Source organism: Emiliania huxleyi, assembly GCF_000372725.1.
Source record: "Emiliania huxleyi CCMP1516 chromosome Unknown EMIHUscaffold_17, whole genome shotgun sequence".
Taxonomy (NCBI): Eukaryota; Haptophyta; order Isochrysidales; family Noelaerhabdaceae; genus Emiliania; species Emiliania huxleyi.
The window spans coordinates 380,017-397,420 of record NW_005200881.1 but is presented as its reverse complement, the minus strand read 5'-3'; the positions used below and the strand labels follow the sequence as shown (position 1 = coordinate 397,420).

General features: G+C 67.0%; 4 protein-coding genes across 4 annotated transcripts; 3 read left to right on the top strand and 1 right to left on the bottom strand.

Annotated features, from left to right (window-relative positions):
• Positions 1-329: 329 nt before the first annotated feature.
• On the bottom strand, positions 330-1,271 carry EMIHUDRAFT_202646 (hypothetical protein; the record flags this gene model as incomplete). Its single annotated transcript, XM_005784446.1, has 2 exons — positions 330-626; positions 1,044-1,271. 2 exons carry the CDS (start codon positions 1,269-1,271, stop codon positions 330-332), a joined length of 525 nt encoding a protein of 174 aa, XP_005784503.1.
• A 3,526-nt stretch (positions 1,272-4,797) lies between these two features.
• EMIHUDRAFT_202644 (hypothetical protein) lies at positions 4,798-6,102 on the top strand (the record flags this gene model as incomplete). The annotated part of the gene is made up of 5 exons (XM_005784445.1): positions 4,798-5,259; positions 5,464-5,589; positions 5,631-5,717; positions 5,787-5,901; positions 5,999-6,102. 5 exons carry the CDS (start codon positions 4,798-4,800, stop codon positions 6,100-6,102), a joined length of 894 nt encoding a protein of 297 aa, XP_005784502.1.
• Positions 6,103-7,691: 1,589 nt separating this feature from the next.
• Positions 7,692-8,436, top strand: EMIHUDRAFT_434193 (hypothetical protein). Its single transcript, XM_005784444.1, has one exon. It carries the CDS (start codon positions 7,736-7,738, stop codon positions 8,297-8,299), a length of 564 nt encoding a protein of 187 aa, XP_005784501.1. The 5' UTR covers positions 7,692-7,735; the 3' UTR covers positions 8,300-8,436.
• A 7,844-nt stretch (positions 8,437-16,280) lies between these two features.
• Positions 16,281-17,404, top strand: EMIHUDRAFT_434191 (hypothetical protein). Its single transcript, XM_005784443.1, has 2 exons — positions 16,281-16,459; positions 16,652-17,404. The coding sequence occupies exons 1-2, from the start codon at positions 16,335-16,337 to the stop codon at positions 17,073-17,075; spliced, it is 549 nt and encodes a 182-aa protein (XP_005784500.1). The 5' UTR covers positions 16,281-16,334; the 3' UTR covers positions 17,076-17,404.

The window sequence follows — 17,404 nt, the reverse complement described above, 5'->3', positions numbered from 1 at the left end:
CCCCTCTCACAAGAAGAACACGTTTTGAATCGTCCTGCCCCATTTAGCACTTTTCTTCTAATAAATAAACAAAGAGTCGTAGAAAATCCAAAATAAAAACAAAAATAAATACAACGGACATCCCAAGCTAGGGCTGGGTCGAGGACAGACACGTCCCCACCTTTGCAGGATTTTGCAAAAGCGAGGGGGGAGGGCGCATCGCCGCGCGGAGAGGGCTGGGCACAGGGCACAGGGGATCTCTCTCGCATAGGATATGCACTCGGCGGCACCGAGGGCAAGGCTGGGCGTCCTATGTTTGTGCTCCCCCCCGGACCCCTCGCTCTCGGGCACTAACCATCTGACCACTCATCGACGGGGCTTGGCGAGCGGCCGCGCTGCGGGGCAGGGCTGGTGAGAATGGGCTCTGGCCACTCGCCCGTGCGGTTGTAACCGCGCATCAGCCGAACGGAGGCCTCGACCGCCCCTCGCGGCAAGCTCTCGAGCATCTCGAGCAGCTCGCCCGCCGCCATCGCCGCCTCGAACTGCTCCCTCATGCCGAGCGCGCCGCAGACCTTGCGTACAGCCTCTTGCTGCACCTCGTCCGGTAAATCGGTGTCGTAGCCGGACGAGTCGGCGGAGGAAGCCCGCTTGGCGGGCGGCGAGTCCGGTGAGGGAGAGCGCGACTGGCGTGGGGGCCCGCCGCCGCGCGCCGAGAGCGCGTTCTTGTCGACGAGACGGGGTCCATTATCGGCGCGGCCGCGGCTGGTGCTGCCCTTGCCGCGCTGCTGCCGCCCGCGCTTCCTGCCCGGGTCGGGGACAGTGAAGGTGCAGCCGTGCACTCCGCCGCCGCTGGGCGGCGGTGGCACGCGCGCGGCGGCGGCCGGGCCCGCAGGCGCGGCTGGCTGGCCACCCGCGGTGGCACCCTGCGGCTGCGATGCGGCTGCGGCGGCGTACGTCTTGGGCGCCGGCTCCGCGGCTGGCGGCGCGGCGGCAGGGGCGGGCGGCGCCGCAGGGCTCGCGCTCGCAGGCGGCTCCGTGGCCTGCGCCTGCCGCTCGTGGCGCACAGCGCGCTCGAGCTGCGAGTGCGGGTGCAGCTGGACGATGACGTCGCCGTTCTGCGTGGCGGTGAAGGAGACCGAGTACGGCGCTTCGCCGTCGTTCTTCTTCTCCGCGTAGACGAGCGCGTAGTCGCACACCTGTCGTTGGTGGTCAGTGAAGATGGTCTCTGTGCAGCGCTCGGCGGAGCCGACGCGAGAGAAGTGCCGCTTTAACGCCATGCGTGCGGGCGCCATTTTTGTTATTTTTTTTTGTGGGAGCTTTTGTTGTAAAATTCTTTTTGTGTACCTGTTAGTGCCAGTGCGCACCAGTCCCGTGCCCAGTCCTGTGCCCAGTGTTGTGCCAGAGTTTCGTCGTAAAATTCTTTTTGTGTACCTGTGTTAGTGCCAGTGCGCACCAGTCCCGTGCCCAGTCCTGTGCCCAGTAAAAAAGAAAGAAAGAAAGCAGGCAACCCAAGGGAGGGATGGGAGAACGGCACCAGTCCTGTGCCCAGTGTTGTGCCAGAGTTTCGTCGTAAAATTCTTTTTGTGTACCTGTGTTAGTGCCAGTGCGCACCAGTCCCGTGCCCAGTCCTGTGCCCAGTAAAAAAAAAAGAAAGAAAGCAGGCAACCCAAGGGAGGGATGGGAGAACGGCACCCGTCCTGTGCCCAGTAAAGAAAGAAAGAAAGAAAACACACAACCCAAGGGAGGGATGGGAGAACGGCACGCCGCCACCACACAGACAGGGATTTTAAGGAGAGGAGAGTGTGATGCGCTAGCCGTCGCCCACCCTGGGGAGTCTGCCTCTTCGTATCTCTTTTCGCAGTCTCTCGCCGCTTCTCGCTGCAACCTTCATGCCACCTCGCGGCCGTCCCACTCTCGTCGTTCTCTCCCTGTGTTGTGCCAGCGTTCGCTTAAAATTCTTTTGTGTCGGCTCCGCTGATCCGCACGAATGTCGCTCTCCGACCTGATCCCCAGCTTCTCGGCAAGCGACACGGCTGCCGATGTCACCATCACCGCCGCCGACATGGAGGATCCGGTGCTTCTCGCCGAACTCGCGGCCATCATGGGCGAGGCGCCGCCGCCAAAGCCAGCAGACCCGCGGGAACGGCTCGCGGCGCAAGCAGAGGCGAAGAAGCGCGAGGCGCTCCAGCAGAAGCGAGCGGGGAACACAGCCGCGGCCGGCAAGGCCCTGCGCGAGTACAAGGCGCTGCAGGCGCAGCTGGACGCAAAGGCGCCGCCTGCAAAGGCTCGCGCTGCTGCACCGCCCGGCGATGTGGATTTGGCGAGCCTCCTGAGCGGCGCCGGGTCGGACCCGTCGAGCGTGACGGTTACCGATGCCGACATGAACGACCCCGACCTCCTCGCGGAGCTATACGCCGTCACGGGCGGCCTGCCGACTCCAAAGGCCTCGCCGCGCGCCTCGGGAAAGGCGCGAGTCTCGCAGCCGCCGCCGCCCTCGCCGCGCGGGAAGAGCCGCGCCGAGGAGGACGAGATGGCGGCGCTGCTCGAGGCGATGAACGGCCCCGCAAAGGGAGGAGCAGCCCCTCCCTCGCGCCGCGCCAGCGCCTCCCGCAAGGCCGCCGCGCCGGCCGAGGCTCCTCTCGACCCAGAGCTGGACGCCCTGGTCGCGCAGGTCGGACCTTCCAACGCGCCTCTCGCTCCGCACAGCCTCCCCTCGTGCACCTCAAGCCGCTTCGTCCGGTCGCAGATGAACGGCGACCGCCGCGTGTCCCTCAAGCCGCCGCCGACGGCGCGCACCGAGACGGACCCGGAGATCGCGACTCTGGTGGCAAGCATGGCGGCCGGGTCGAGCGCGGGGTCGCTCAAGCAAGAGGAGGAGCCCGACCCGGAGCTGGACGCGCTCGTGCTCGCGATGAACAAGCCCTCCCAGCCCGGGGCCGGAAAGAAGGCGCGGCCGGCACGGCGAGGGGCGGCGAGGGAGGCGGCGAGGAAGGCGGGGAGGGAGTGTGCGTCGCTTGGCCTGCAGGCGAGCAGCAAGGAGGAGCCCGAGATGGACATGCTCCTCGCCTCGATGGGGGGCGGCAGCGGCTCCTCGCTCGCCTCCTCCTCGCTCGCCGTCACCTCCCCGGCCGCCGCCGACGCCGCGGCTCGCCGCCGGCTGCTCGAGTCTGCGGAGGGCAGGATGCTTCTCGAGGCGGGTGCGCGGCCGAGAGAGCCGCGGAGAGAGCTGCGGCAGAGAGAGCTGCCGAGGGTCTCTCTTCCTAGAGAGGCGCTAGCCGGGCTCCGTCACGCGGCACCAGTCCCCCAAGGCAGCCCTGTACCGAGGCAGGCGTGCCCGAGGAGGAGATCCTCGCCAACCTCGCGCCACCGCCACCGCCACCGCCCGCGCCGCCGCCGGCTGCGGCGGCGGCGGCGGCGGACCCAGCGGCAGCCGCGCGGCTCAAGGCGCAGGCGCTCCAGCTCAAAAAGGCGGGCGACTCGACCGGCGCACTGCAGCTGATGCGGCAAGCAAAGGCGCACGAGCACCGCACGGCCAGCCGAGCGTCCGCCCACCCAAATGAGAAGGCGACTCTCTCTCCTCGCTCTCTCCAGGCGCTCGAGCAGGGTGCCGCCGCTTCCGACCCGCCGCACACCAGCGGCCGCAGCGGGGGCAGCGGACGCAGCAGCGGCGGCGGCAGCGGCAGTGGCGCCGTCGAGAGTTCGCGCAGCAGCGGTGGGGGCGGCGGCGGTGGGGGCGCAGGAGACGGGGGTGACGGCGCCGCCGTGGTGGCGCGCGTGGCGGAGCTCAAGTCGCAGGCGCTGCAGCTCAAGAAGGCGGGCGATGCGGCCGGTGCGGTGGCGGCGCTGCGGGAGGCCAAGCAGCTGGAGCTGGAGGCGGCGAGGCCAGCCGCTATGGTGGCTGCTGAGGAGACGCAGGCAACGGCCATGGCCAAGGTGGCCGCTGCAGCCGCCGCGGTGATGGAGACCGTCGCTGAGGTGGAGCGGCAGAGGACGCAGGCGTCCGAGGCCGAGGCGGCGGAGGCGGAGGGAGGAGGAGCAGAGGAAGGAGGCGCTACGGCGAGCACGGCGGCGCAGTCGAGTGCCGCCGCGAATGCATCCGCCGTGGTGGCGCGCGTGGCGGAGCTCAAGTCGCAGGCGCTGCAGCTCAAGAAGGCGGGCGATGCGGCCGGTGCGGTGGCGGCGCTGCGGGAGGCCAAGCAGCTGGAGCTGGAGGCGGCGAGGCCAGCCGCTATGGTGGCTGCTGAGGAGACGCAGGCAACGGCCATGGCCAAGGTGGCCGCTGCAGCCGCCGCGGTGATGGAGACCGTCGCTGAGGTGGAGCGGCAGAGGACGCAGGCGTCCGAGGCCGAGGCGGCGGAGGCGGCGGAGGCGGAGGCTGGGGAAGAGCAGGCGGAGGCAGACGCAGAGGCGGAGGCGGAGGCGGAGGCGGAGGCGGAGGCAGATGCCGAGGCAGATGCCGAGGCAGAGGCGGAGGCGGCCGCAACTATGGCGGCGGCGGCGGCGGCGGTGGCGGCGGCGACGGCAGACACGAAGGCAGGCACGCCGGCGGCGGCAAGCCCAGCGGCCGTGGCAGGCGGAGGCGACGCTCCGGAGGATGCTTTGAGTGCGCGCATCGAGCAGCTCCGGCGCGAGGCACTAGTGGCCAAGCGAGAGGGCCGGACCGACGAGGCGCTCGCAAAGATGAGGGAGATGCGCACTTTGCAGCGCGAGGCTGCCGGAGAGACTGCCGACCCTGGCGGCGCCGCGGCCGCGCCGGCACCAGCGGCTCCACCGCCGCCGCCAGTCCCCCTGCTGAATCCCGACCTCAGCAAGACGGAGATGGAGGTTCGGCTGGCGTCGGCGGTCTTGGGCGGCGCTGTGGGCAGCAGCGTCTCGTGCTACGCCGTCTTCCGCTGGTCCCTGCCCGCCCCCGGCAGTGGCGTGGCGAAGCATGGCTTTGTGAGCGGCGCGGGAGAGCCTGTCACCGTCACGACCGAGGCGGTGCCGGCGGGGAGCCGCTGCCCTGCGTGGGGGCACAGCGGACGCGTGGCGCTCGGGACGGACCCGCGTCGGTCTCGCTCCGCGGTCCGTCACTTTTCAACGGGCGAAGGCCGCTCCGGGAGGGTCGAGGTGTGGGGCGCGGCCGCCGGAATGAACAAGTTCCTCGGAGGCAAGGACGAGCTGCTCGGCGCGGGGGAGGTGAAGGTGTCGGCGCTGGTGGGCGCCGCGACCGCCTCGGAGCAGGTGGCCCTCGCCGACGCAAAGGGCCGCGGCGCCGGCACCGTGGACGTGACTCTGCGCGTGCGATACGCAATCGGAACCGCCACCGAACCGGCCGCCGCCGCGTCCAGATCCGCCAGCGCCGGCGTCCGCCGGGAGGGTGCAGGTGGAGGCAGCCGCAGGGGCGGCGGCGGGGCGAAGGGCGGCGCCGGAGCCGGCGGCGGGCCGGCGGTTCCAACCCTGAGCGAGGCTGCACGCGCTGCTGCGGCGATGGTTGCGGCGGAGGAGGAGGACGACATGGGGTACGCGAGTTCGATCGTGAGCTACAACGTGCTGGCAGCCGAGCTCGAGGAGCTGAGCAACATGCGGTCGGCTCTGGAGGCGCTCGCTCCCTCGCTCCCTCGGCGTTCGGTGCTCCCTCCCCTAGCCGCCTCCCCTGCCGTCCGCCGCAGGCAAAGGGCGCGATCATACCGACCACATTTGAGGGGAGGCATCAGGCTCTCGAGTTCCGCCAAGAGATGCTGCAGATCCAGGCTCGCGTCTGCGGCGCACGCCCCCTCCCTCCCTCCCCGCCCTGCGCGCCAGAGGCTCCGCGCGCCGCACCGCAGGTTGACACCGGCCAGCTCTCGCTCGAGGCGTACCTCGACCAGCTGCGCGCCGCGGTGGCCAAGGAGAAGGCGCGCTTCGCCCAGCTCAAGGCAAGCGGCCCGCCCTCCCTCCTCGGTACTCCCCTTCTTGCTCCCCTCGCCCTCGTCTCACGCCGCCCCGCGCTTGCGCACCTCTCTCCACATCCCACGCCACTCGACGCTCCAGGTGGCAGCCAAGGAGGGAGCCGGCGCGCTCGTCACCAAGGCCGCCATCCGCGCCAACAAGCGCGCGCAGACGATGCAGCAGGAGATCGACGAGGCGATGGCTGCGGGCTGAGCGTGGCATCGGGAGCCGTCCGGGCTCGCAGCCCGGCGGCCGTCTGTGGTGGAGCGTCGTCGTCTTGTGGTGTGTGTGCTGACGATGGCGGTCTGCTCTCGGCGTGTGCTCGAGCGAGGAGAGAGCAGGGTAGCGTCGTCCGAGAGTCTCCCTCTTGGCGCTTGGAGCGCGTGTTGTTGTTGAGAGGTGCGGTGATACCGGTGTTGTGTTTTTTAGTAGGTCAGACTTATATAAGAGGTTCCTCGGGCCAGTTTGGGGGGGCAAACCCTGCCCGCAGCCCGGCCCCTAGAACCCCCCAGGTAAGAGCGGCCGCACTCTGCTCGCTACCCCCCCTGCACAACTAAGCTCATCCCTGCTGCTAGGGGGGGGGGTCTGACCCCCCCAGCAGCAGAGCGCTCCTGCTGGGGGGGGGGTCCCGACCCCCCCAGCAGCAGAGCGCTCCTGCTGGGGGGGGGGGTCCCGACCCCCCAGCAGCAGAGCGCACTGGACCCAGCTCTCCCGCCTCCTCGCCGCCGCCCCCCCCTCTCCGCCCTCGGTTCGTGTTTAAGCGGTACTCGTACGCTCGAGGCGGTTGTGTTCGCCGCGCCTTCGAGCCCAATACACCTCGCGAGAAAGCGCTGCGCGGTACTCGGCAGTGTCGCAGTGTCGAGCAACACTCGGTGTCAGAGCGTCGCGCCTCCATCAGTAGTCTCATCATCGAGTGATTGCTGGCCTGTGGCGTATGACCTCGCGCGGATATCACCAACGACGAGCATGCGAAGATAGGGAACAATATCTTGTACAGCCCGCTGTGCTCCCCGCTGTGCCACGGCGTACGATGGGCTGCGAGAGCCGTATCTTCCCTCCTTGAAGCAGAGGAGCCGCGAGGCACGAGAGGCGTCTAGAAGAGAGGCTGGCGTGCCCCGCACCTCCCGGTTGGCAATAGGAGGGCCCGCCGGTGAGACCACTGATTTTGATGCCGACTATAAATTCTCGCCACTGGAACGCATGCTACTTACAGCTGCTGTCTGTACAGAGATGCCAGCACCCCCCACAGGCAGAGCGCTCCTGCTAGGCCTCTACGGGTGATATAGTGCGCCATGCCGGCGGGAGAGGTCTCTCACCGCCCCCCGGGCCGTCTCGAAGGGCCGTGCAGCCCACGCCACGAGGCGCTGCTGGCGGGAGCCTGGAAGGACTTGGCCTCGTTGCACCGCGCCGCGTTGATTCGCGACCACCGTCGGCCGCGGACGGCGTCGGCGTGGCGGCCGCGGGCGCTCGCGAGACGCGCCGCTCTGCGCTGGTTCGGTTCGTTCGACTCGTTGTGCCGCCGCACGCCCGGCGGCCGCGGGTCCCAGAAGTGGTTGCGCGGGCCTCTTCCTTTCGGCCGCGGGACGGCGTCGGGCACGTCGTCGGTCGCAACAGCGGCGCGGCGAGCCGCGGCACGTCGTTGCTGGCGCTGGTGGTTTGAGGTCGGCCTCGTCCAGAGCTCGGTCGACGAGTCTAGAGCTTCAGCTGGTCGGGTGCCATGTTTGTGCGGAAAGTGGCAAATATATCTCTTTGATCTGTGAACAGTGAAGGAGAGGGGGCAGCTCTCGCTTCGCGGCTGGGTTCTGCTTGCTTGCTCCCGGCTCGCCGCCGCTTGCCGGTCCTTCGAATGAAGCTCCCACAGCTGCTCGCCACTCTGCTGCTCGTCGTCGCCTCTGGTCTCAGACTACCGCCGCTCTCGCGTCGCGGTGTGATAGGCGCGGCGTTCGCAGCCAGTGCGCCGGCGCTCCGAGCAGTTGCCGCGTATGGCGAGGCAGCAAACCAGGCTCCGCCTGCGCTGGTGCCGTCGCCATTCTACCCCACCGGCGAGATGGCGAAAACGTGCGAGGTTGTCGCCGCCGGGCGAGAGGACGTCTGCCTAAAGCCGCTGAAGATGCTCAGCGCTTACGATGAGATGCGCCTTCGGAAAGCGAGCGACGCCCTCAAGGCGGCCGGTTCGTCGACGCCGGCGAGTGACGAGGCGGTCCGCTTGATCGGGCTGGTGGAGGCCAAGGAGTGGGCGACGCTAGCGGGCGAGCTCGGCTGCACGCAGCCCAAGACTCCAGACGCGGCGCCCAAGAAGTGCGTCACGAGCGTCGCCGGGCTCGACGTGGCAAAGCTCGCCGCCGCGGTCTCCAAGAAGGACCCGGCGCTCATGACGGACGCGCTTGTGAAGCTGGCGGCGAGCCTATGAGGCTCTCCGGGCCGCGGTTGGGCTTGGCGGGGTTCGACACAGGGCAGCATTGTCTGAAACTCTGGATAGCCGTGCGGTGTCTTTTTTGCGGCCGTGGCGTTACGTGGTCCACCAAGGAAAGCGTCACATGCAAACGCCTTGAGCTTGACGTCCAGAGAGGGACAGAGAGCCGCCTCGTCACCTGCCATGAGAGGCCGGCGCTTAGGGCCGGGCGCGGGAAGCGAAGAGGATAAGCCGTATATGTTACGTCCCGCCCCCCCCGCCCCGCCGAGTGTGTGCGGTGTGTCGTGCGTGTGCTGTGAGCTGTGACCTGACACCTGTGTGCTGTGTCCCGCGATCGATGGGTGTGGTGGGGGGGTGCGCGTGGTCTCCCGGTGCACCTCTGCACGGTGGCGTGGGCCGGTCGCGGTTACGGGTTACCTCAGGCCCGCGCCGTGCGCGCTGCTGAGGCCTGAGGCGCTGTCGCGCTGAGGGCTGAGCTGCTCTCCGCTCGCTCTCGTCTTTCGAATTATCCCACGAGCCACGTGCGGCGACGACTCCGAGTCGGAGTGTCCGTCCGAGACGACGCGCGTCCCCCAGCATGATCGCGGAGCATGTTGCTCGCGGGGGGGCTGGCCGGTGGCGGTGCGCTGTGCCTGTGTGGGCAGTATAACGTAATGCTGTCCTGTGCAGCACACCAGTCCCCTCCAGCATTGATGTGCATGTGTGCATCATTTTGTACATGCGACCCTCATGCCTTCGTAGTGTCGTATACATGTGTGTGCTACGCGACGTACACGGAGAACACACACAATTGTGAATGATCCACTCATGGGGTACTGGTATCTCCTATATATATCGCGACAATCGTACTGACTCGCGGGTATGTCTCTGGTCGTCTCGTGTCTGTGTCCAGTTGTTGTTCCATCCTCTCCGCTCAGCGCCGAGCTCGGAGGATACTCGCGGCACCACGTCGATCCCGTCGAAGAGCAGCGCCATCTCTCCCCGAGGTGCCGAGCCGTACAGCCTACTCGCCGTGGGACTTGTCGACTCTCTGTGCACATGCACCGCACATCAACGTACACGCTGCGCGACGCGCCGCCGGTCATCCACTGCAAGACGCCGCCTGCGTCATGCGGCATCAGCGACTCTAGCCGCGAGGGACCCCGGCCGTCATGCCTGCCCCCTCGCTTCTAGAGCCTCAAAAGAAGTTCCAAGTACGCCGACGACGCCGCCTCAAAGCGCTTGCTCGCGTCGACCGTCTCGTGTCCAGCCTGCCCTTTCTCCTCCTCGGCCGCCTTCTCCTCCTCGGCCGCCTTCTCCCTCTTCTTCTTGGCCTCGTCCCACTTCTTCTTGGCCTCGGCCTCCTCGCGCTCGGCCTCCTCGCGCGCCTTACGCTTTTGGCCCAACACCTTGTCCACCTCTAAGAACGCTTTCTTCTTCGCCTTCGCCTCGTTCGACGCCGCGTTCATCTTCGCCTCCGCCGCCGCCACCTCCTCCTCCTGCGCCTGCTGCTGCGGCTGCGGCTGCGCCTGCTGCTGCGCCTGCGCCTGCTGCTGCGCCATCGGCTCAGAGCCACTCGCGGCAGAGCTGCCGGCGGCGCCGCCCGTCACAGCGGCGCTCGCAGAGGCGCTCGATGCGCCGGTCTTTTCAGCGGCTTTCGCCGCCGGAAGCTTCTCGGCGGGCTCCGTGGCTCTGGGCGAAGCGGTCGTTTTTGCGGCGGCGGCGGCGGCGCCACCGCCGCCACCCCCTCCGCTGCCTCCTGCGCCGCTGCCGCCGCCCGCGCCGCCGCCTCTGCCGCCTCCGTTCCGAGGCGGCGGCGGCACCACCGCCGATGACGCTGCCGCCGCCGAGGATGACGCCGCCGCCGACGCCCCGCCTCCGCCGGCACTCCCGGCACGGGATAGAGGCCTCGCTAGCACCGGCCCACCGCGGGGCAGCAGCGTCGGCGGCGGCAGCGGGCGCTGCACGTGGATGGCTGCGACGTTTGCAGCGGTGAGCGGGTAGTCGAAGACGCGGAGCGAAGAGACGCCCCTCACCGACTGCTTGGTCTCGTCCTTTCGCTCCAGCTTCATCCCTGCCGTCCCAGAGACCTCACGTCAAGAGAGGTCACGTCGAGAGAGGTGCGGCTGACCGGACCCCTCTGGTCATCACTCCCCGCGGTGTCACCCCCTAGTCGTCGTGGTCGTGGTGGGTGGGTAGGGGAGCGCGCCTCCGAGAGAAGTGATGCTCGCCGCGCACGCGCGGGTGCCAACCTCGCCCCAGAGCTTGCCGTCGACGTAGAGGCTGGTCTTCCAGCCGCCGCTGCCGCCGCCGCCGCCCGCCAGCGCGTAGGCAGACGCATCACTCGCGAGCTTCGCGGCACAAACAGCGTCAGAGCGCCGTCTCACTTGGCCATCACCGGGCTGTACGACACCTCGCGGAGCAGCTCTTTGTAGCTTCCGAACGCGTGTCGCACCAGAATGTCGTAGTAGGTCAGGTACAGCTCCGTCTTGCGGTGGGTGTCCACGCCCTCGTGGCTCATCACCAAAATAAAATATTCTTGGCTTCAAGCCCCCCTCCGAGACTAGAGACAGAACCACACCAGTATCGGACCAGAGGGACTGCCCCCCGCCCCCACTTGCCCTGACTACACAGGATAGCGTGCCCCGATAACGGCGACACATAGTGGGGGACACTGCGCAAGGAGGGGGTGCGAAGCCTAGATGTTAAATACACAGGGTGGGGGTAGCAAATACACAAAATACACTGTGTTTTTGGCCTGTGAGCAAATACACAGCAAATACACACAGCCAAATACACAGTCAGTGGTGGCGGTGCCGGTGGTTGGCAGACCAGGGAGTCACATGCACAAATGGTCAAGTCCCAATCCGAAATACCAAAAAGCTCAATTACCTGTCTTCAAGTGACCGACTCCCAAGGTCAAATGTTGGTCAAAGCTGCGAAAAATCAAATGAAAACTCACGAAATACGGCAACTTTTCCTTCGCCTGCGGCGCGCTGGTAGGATCTAGTGGTCCCCATCGAGTGTGTATCCTGGCTTTGTGGGAGCAAATACACAAAATACACTGTGTTTTCAGCCCAAGTCCAAATACACAAAATACAGACTTAACATCTAGGGTGCGAAGGCTCATTGGGGTACTAGGTGGGACCATGAGGGGGGGTGGGCGGGGTCCTGTGGGGGTGAAATGTTGCGCGGCGAATTCGAACCTACCCCCTCGCCGCGCCGATCCTCACGCGGAGGGTAAAACCCTGTGGGACAAAACCCCCCCGCGGTCGGCAGTCTTCAGAGTGGACCCCCCCCTCCCCAGCCTCCCCTGTGCATCGGTCGCACCCCCCCCCGCTCCCCATCGGTGACTCGCGAAGGACACGGACACTCGGGGTGAGGGGGGGTCCCCCAGAGAGGGGGCTTTGGGGCATTGTTGGGTTGATCGCTCGTGTCGATCTCGGGTCGATCTCGGGTCGATCTCGGATCGATCTCGTGCCGATCTCGGGTCGATCTCGGGTCGATCTCGGGTCGATCTCGGGTCGATCTCGGGTCGATCTCGGGTCGATCTCGGGTCTCGGGTCGGTCTTGGGGTTCGGTCTCGGAGTGGTCTAGAAAAGAAAAAATGGGGCGAGATGAGGCGAGATGAGGCGAGGTGTGAGGCGAGATGAGGCGAGATGAGGCGAGATGAGGCGAGATGAGGCGAGATGAGGCGAGATGAGGCGAGATGAGGCGAGATGAGGCGAGGTGAGGCGAGATGAGGCGAGGTGTGAGGCGAGGTGAAGCGAGGTGAGGCGAGATGAAGCGAGGTGAGGCGAGATGAGGCGAGATGAGGCGAGACTAGGAGGCGAGATGAAGCGGGATGTTGTCACGACGGTCATCGCAGTCCAGCCGTGCAGCTGGTCGAGGGCGACAGCGCCGGGCACCTTTTCAAACGCGTGGAAGCTTCGAGCGAAGATGCCCTCGCCCGGCCGCCAGTCGGGTTGCGGCGGCGCGATCAGGCCCGCCATGACTTCGACGGCCGGCGCCGCGGGAGAGCGGTCGCGGCGGGGGCGTCCTCCTCCCTCGCCCGCCTCCACCTCCGCGTCCCCCTTCTCTCGCTCGCGGCAGACGAAGGTCAGGAAGTTGACCTCGTCCCCGCCCTCCCCGCTCTGTCCAGCGAGCACCGTGTGCCAGCTTATTTTGCCGACCGACCGGTCCTGCGGCCACCACTTGCGCGGGTGCTCGAGCAGCGGGAGCAGCACCTCGACATCAAACGACCAGGCGTCCTCGCAGGAGGGGATCTCCGGGACGAGGACGATGCAGTCGTCGTCGCCCAGCGTGCGGCGACGAGCGCCCTCCCCTTCGGCCACCTTCTCGAGCCCGTCGGCGGTCACGTATTTGTTGTGGGGCCAGCCTCCGTGCCTTTGCACCTTGAACAGCGCCTGCCCGCCCTCGCCGAACGTCACGTCCAACGAGGTTGGGAACGGGTTTGCGCACCTCCGGTGGTCCTCGTTCTCCAACTTGTACTTGATCGACCTGGAGTGCCCAGGCAAGACCTGCCCGGACGGGACGGCCTGCTCCATCCGCCGCAGCGCGTCGTTGACCGCGCCCGGACTGAGCGGATGTGAAACCGGCACGTCGGTTCGAGCCGAAACGTACCTGCCGAGACCAGCGTGCCGCAGCAGGGCGGAGAGCGAGACCGCCTCCACCATTGGTGATGATAACCAGAGAAAAAGAAAAGCGGACAGCCAGGGAGGGATGGGAGGACGGTGATAACCAGAGAGTGGCGAGCGGGTAATGAGGCTAGATTTCTTTTTGGCTATTATCAGCCTGCTTGGACGCTGCTTCGCGTTCTGCTTCCGCGCTCGCCTAAATTTCTTTAGATGTGTTTCGATATTGTTGTTTGAGAGAGTGTGGAAAGCAAGACACAGCGCTCTCACAAAACAACAAACACACACAGACAGTGTGTGTGTGCGTGTGTACTCACTCTCGGATACGGGACCGGCCCCAGCTTCGGCTGAGGGCTAACAAGCTGCCGAGCCCAAATCACTGTGAAACTTGGAGCACTTGGAGTGCAGTCGGTAACCTCACATCCAGGGCCGGTGAGCTGAGAAGCGCATCCAGCGGGCCGGATGATCGGGATCGGGCTACGGGCTAGAGAGCCCTGACCCCTAGCTAGGGGGGTGCGCATTCGCAGGGCAAGGGCCTTAAAGTAAACACGGGTCTCCGAGGGTTAGTTCTGCGCTTTGGGTGTCCCCTAGCGGCGGAACGCCCCCTCTACTCGGAGCTAGTAAACACCAGACACTAGACACGAGCATGACGTACACTCTCACCCGACATCGCCACTCAGGGCTCCTCCGCCCGATCTCCCCACCCCCCATCCGAGGGGGCTCCCCTCTCCTCCCGGTCCTCCCTCCTGTTCGATTTCCGATGGTTCGGCGTCGGCTGCGGAGCCCGCCTTCCCCTCTTATACTTCTTCGACCGCGGCCTCGCCGCCGTCTCGTCTTCGGGGGCTATTCTTGTTGCCTCCGCCTCCGGCGATCCCGTGCCCGACTCCTCGGGCGAGGGCGGCGGCATTCGATCGCCACGCCGCCCCTCCCCGGGGGGTGGGGCCAGCTCTCTTCGGTCGAGGACTCGCGCCCGCCCCCGCGGTCTCTCTATCGTCCTCGGCTCGTCCGTCCGTCCCGACTCTACTCGCAGAGGCCGCGTCAGCTCGTCTCTCGCCTCCTCCGACAGCTGACCCCAGGCCCCCCCCGGGGCCCTCCGGTCTCGGCCCTCCGGCTCGCCGGCGGGTTCGTTGTTGTGTTGCGGCAACTCCCCCCTCCCAGCTCCTTCGCCCGGGTACGCCAGCCTCCGGCGGGGCGGTTCCGGATCCCCCAGGTTATTCCGAGCGGGTCCACACGGTGGCGGCCCCGCCGGTGGCGGGGGTGGAGGCGGTGGCAAGGGCGGCGAACTCCCTCCCGTGCTCTGGCCCCGTCGGCGGTGGGTAGGCGGGCGTCTGGGCGATGGGGTCGGGCGGCCCTGCGGGGGCGGCGTCGCCCGGCACATGCGCGGACGCCGCGCCCGCTTGCTCGTTCGGCACCGCCTCGTCCTCGTGGTCCACGTCGCCCGGTGCCAAGCCCGCGTGCGCGCTCGAGCTGCCAGCGGCACTAGGGCCGGGGTGGGGCGACGGGCGTGGCCCACTGATGCGGACTACCTCCACATCCTCCCTCTCGTAGCGACCGCCGGCGAACTTAGGTATCGTAGTGTGCAGCTGCTCCGGGTTTGCCGAATTCAGGAGTCTCCATGCAACATGCCACGAGCCGTCGACTGGCTCGACGGGGCCGCCACACCAGTCCCCTAGGCAATATTGTACCTTCGAGGACCACAGCTCGCCGCAATCGCAGCAGCGCATGTCGCTTCCATCCTGCCAATGGTACGCCTCGTGCTCGTCCCAGGTCTCGTCGAGGATCCAGTGGCACGTCGGGCACTGGATGGCGCCGGCCGGGATGCGGCCATCGCCACAGCGGGTGCACGGCGCCCGGGGCGTGGCCGGGGAGGGTGGCGTGGCGCTGCCGGTCCTCGAAGGGGTGGTAGGCTCGGGCGGTGACGGTGGTGCTGACGGCGGCGGCGGCGTGTCGCCCGCCGGCCGCGAGAGGGGGCGACCCCCCAGGGGCTCCTCCGCCCCTCCGCCCGCGCCGCCGCCCGCCTCGAGGTCGTCCAGAGCTTCGAGCGCCTCGGCGTGGCGTTGTGCGGCGTGTCGCCCGTATGCACACGCGTCGGAGAGGCTCTGCACGCATTGCTTGTACCGGGTGCCCCGGCGGTCAACTTCCTGGTAGCGGTGGAACGCGGCCTCCGACTGCTTGCGGTGTAGCTCGTAGTACCCGATGGCGTCTCCGGCCGGAGTGGAGAGGGCCCGCTCCCACATCAGTTTCAGTTGGTTCGACGCGTCGCACGCATCCTCCCACATTCGCCGCGCCGTGTCGAGCGCAGTCCACGCCTTGCGCTCCGCGGCCTCCCGCGCCTTCCAGTTCTCGTGCGCAGCGCGTAGGTCCCGATGTGCCGCTCGTTCCGCTGCTCGCGCCACCTCTGCGTCAAGCTCCGTGGAGGCGGCGGGCTCGGGCGGTGACGGCGGTGCCGATGGCGCTTCAGCCTCCACGGAGGTGACGGGCTCGGGCGGCGACGGCGGTGCCGATGGCGGCGGCAGCGTGTCACCTGTTGGATGCTCAAGCATGTGGTCTTCGGGCGGCGCGGCGGCGGGGGTGGTCGGTTGTGCGGATCCGGTCTCGGCCGGGTGATCGGCAGCTGTTGTCTCGGCGCCGCACCACAGGCACTGGTAGGACGACTGCGTCAATCCGCAGCAGACCCGACCCGCTCCGAGAGAGCGGGCTTCCGCACCATCCCATACCTCTCGGAACGGGAAGGAGCACCGGGGGCAGTCCGCGTCAACGAGTCGGTCGGGCGCAAACCCCGTCGGTAGGGGGGTGGTCCTGAAAGTCGTGATTTCTTGTTGGTCTTCAAAAATCTCTCTCTCACTCACTCAAACACACACACAGTGAGTGAGTGTGGGAAAGAAAGCGAACGACCGAGTCACTTTAAAAGGGGTCGATTAGGGCGGGCCACCCTGTCCAGAGGCAGAGGTGCCTTTCTGGGATCTTGCGATCGAGTCTATGCAGCCCTCGTGCCTCGGCCGTGTTGGGGCGCTCCATTCCGTTTGGCAGCTAGGACCTAGGTCGGCTCAGGGCCCAGTCCACTTCCCTCCCACTTGGCGGTGAAGATGAGATGCCACCCAGGCCGGCCAGAGGGCAAGGGCGGAGGGAGAGGGCGGAATGGGCGCCAAAAGCGGGAGGGAGTGGACGGGCGGGGGGGGATCGACGAATCGTGGAATGCACGGATGGGCGATGGAGAGGGCGGAGGGCGGGAAGGCCGGAGGAATAAAAAAAAACAAAGAGGGCGGCGGGTTTAGCGCGGGGTGGGAAAATTCTTTTTCATCCGCCGGGTTTATTATAATCAGCAGATCCCCCCACCGAAGATGCTAGCCTTCCTCGCGGCCGCCGCGACGGCGTGGGGCAAGCCAGCGCCCGCCCCACCGCCGCCTCCTCCCCCCGGAATGCCTACCTCCTTTATCGTTTGCACCGTGATGTGGTTCATTCACGGCTTCGTCCTCGATGTCGTCGTGATTGGCGTGCTGCCCTTCCTCTCCGCCTCCGCCTCGGACGCTCAGCGGGCTGACAAGTGCGCACCTGCCCCGTGTGAACACGCGACCCCTAGCGAAGGGAGCCGCCTGCCCCGTGTGAACACGCGACCCCTAGCGTCCGCCGTCGCAAACGCCCACACCGTTAGCCAGCGCCCTTCGAGTCCCACTCCGCACCGCCGCCTCCGCCATCGCCGCTGTCGCAATGAAGTCCATCTGGCAATCCCTCGCAGGTTCCCGTGGGCGCTCGGCGGGTACTCGGGCTTCGCAAAGGTGCCCAACCTGGCGCCGACCCACCGCCGCTTCATTGCCGAGAATGCGGCGTACGCTCTGCTGCGCATTGCGCCCGCCTTCTTCATCCAGAATGTGGAGGTACTCCTCCTCGCAGTCATCAGCTACTTCATCGAGGGCGTGACGATCGCGTGGGAGATCTCCTGCTACAAGGCGCCCGCAGGCTCGATGGTGCCGCAGACGCTCATGGCTGTCTTTGCGTCGATCGTCACCTACACCGTCACCAACAACGCCGGCGGGTATATCCCCAACGTGGACGCCTCTCTGCTGACCGCGATGCAGGGCTTCTGCGCGGCCACCTGGGGCTGCTGGCTGGTCGGCGCGCTGTCGACGGCCACGGCAAAGGAAGACGGCCACCGCGTCTGAGGACCAGGGCAAAGATGGAGGGTACGCGCCCTTGCCACCCATGGGTGACGCGAGAGGGCGAGTCAGCGCGCGTGCATAGCAAAACTCGCGCCTGCGGGCCGGAGCCTCCCTTCCGGACTCTTGGCCTTTGCACACGTGACCGATAGACAGACGTTGGGTATGTCGAGTACCAGTAGTAGTGCGGCCTCGTGTGGACGGCCTCGCTTATCATAGGACCGTGCGGACATGTCATGTGGTTAGTGGACTCTCTTCCGCAGGTGGGCGCGAAACACACCAACCACACCATGGTTGGTTGCATTAAATTCATTGTACACATCGCTAATTTTTGA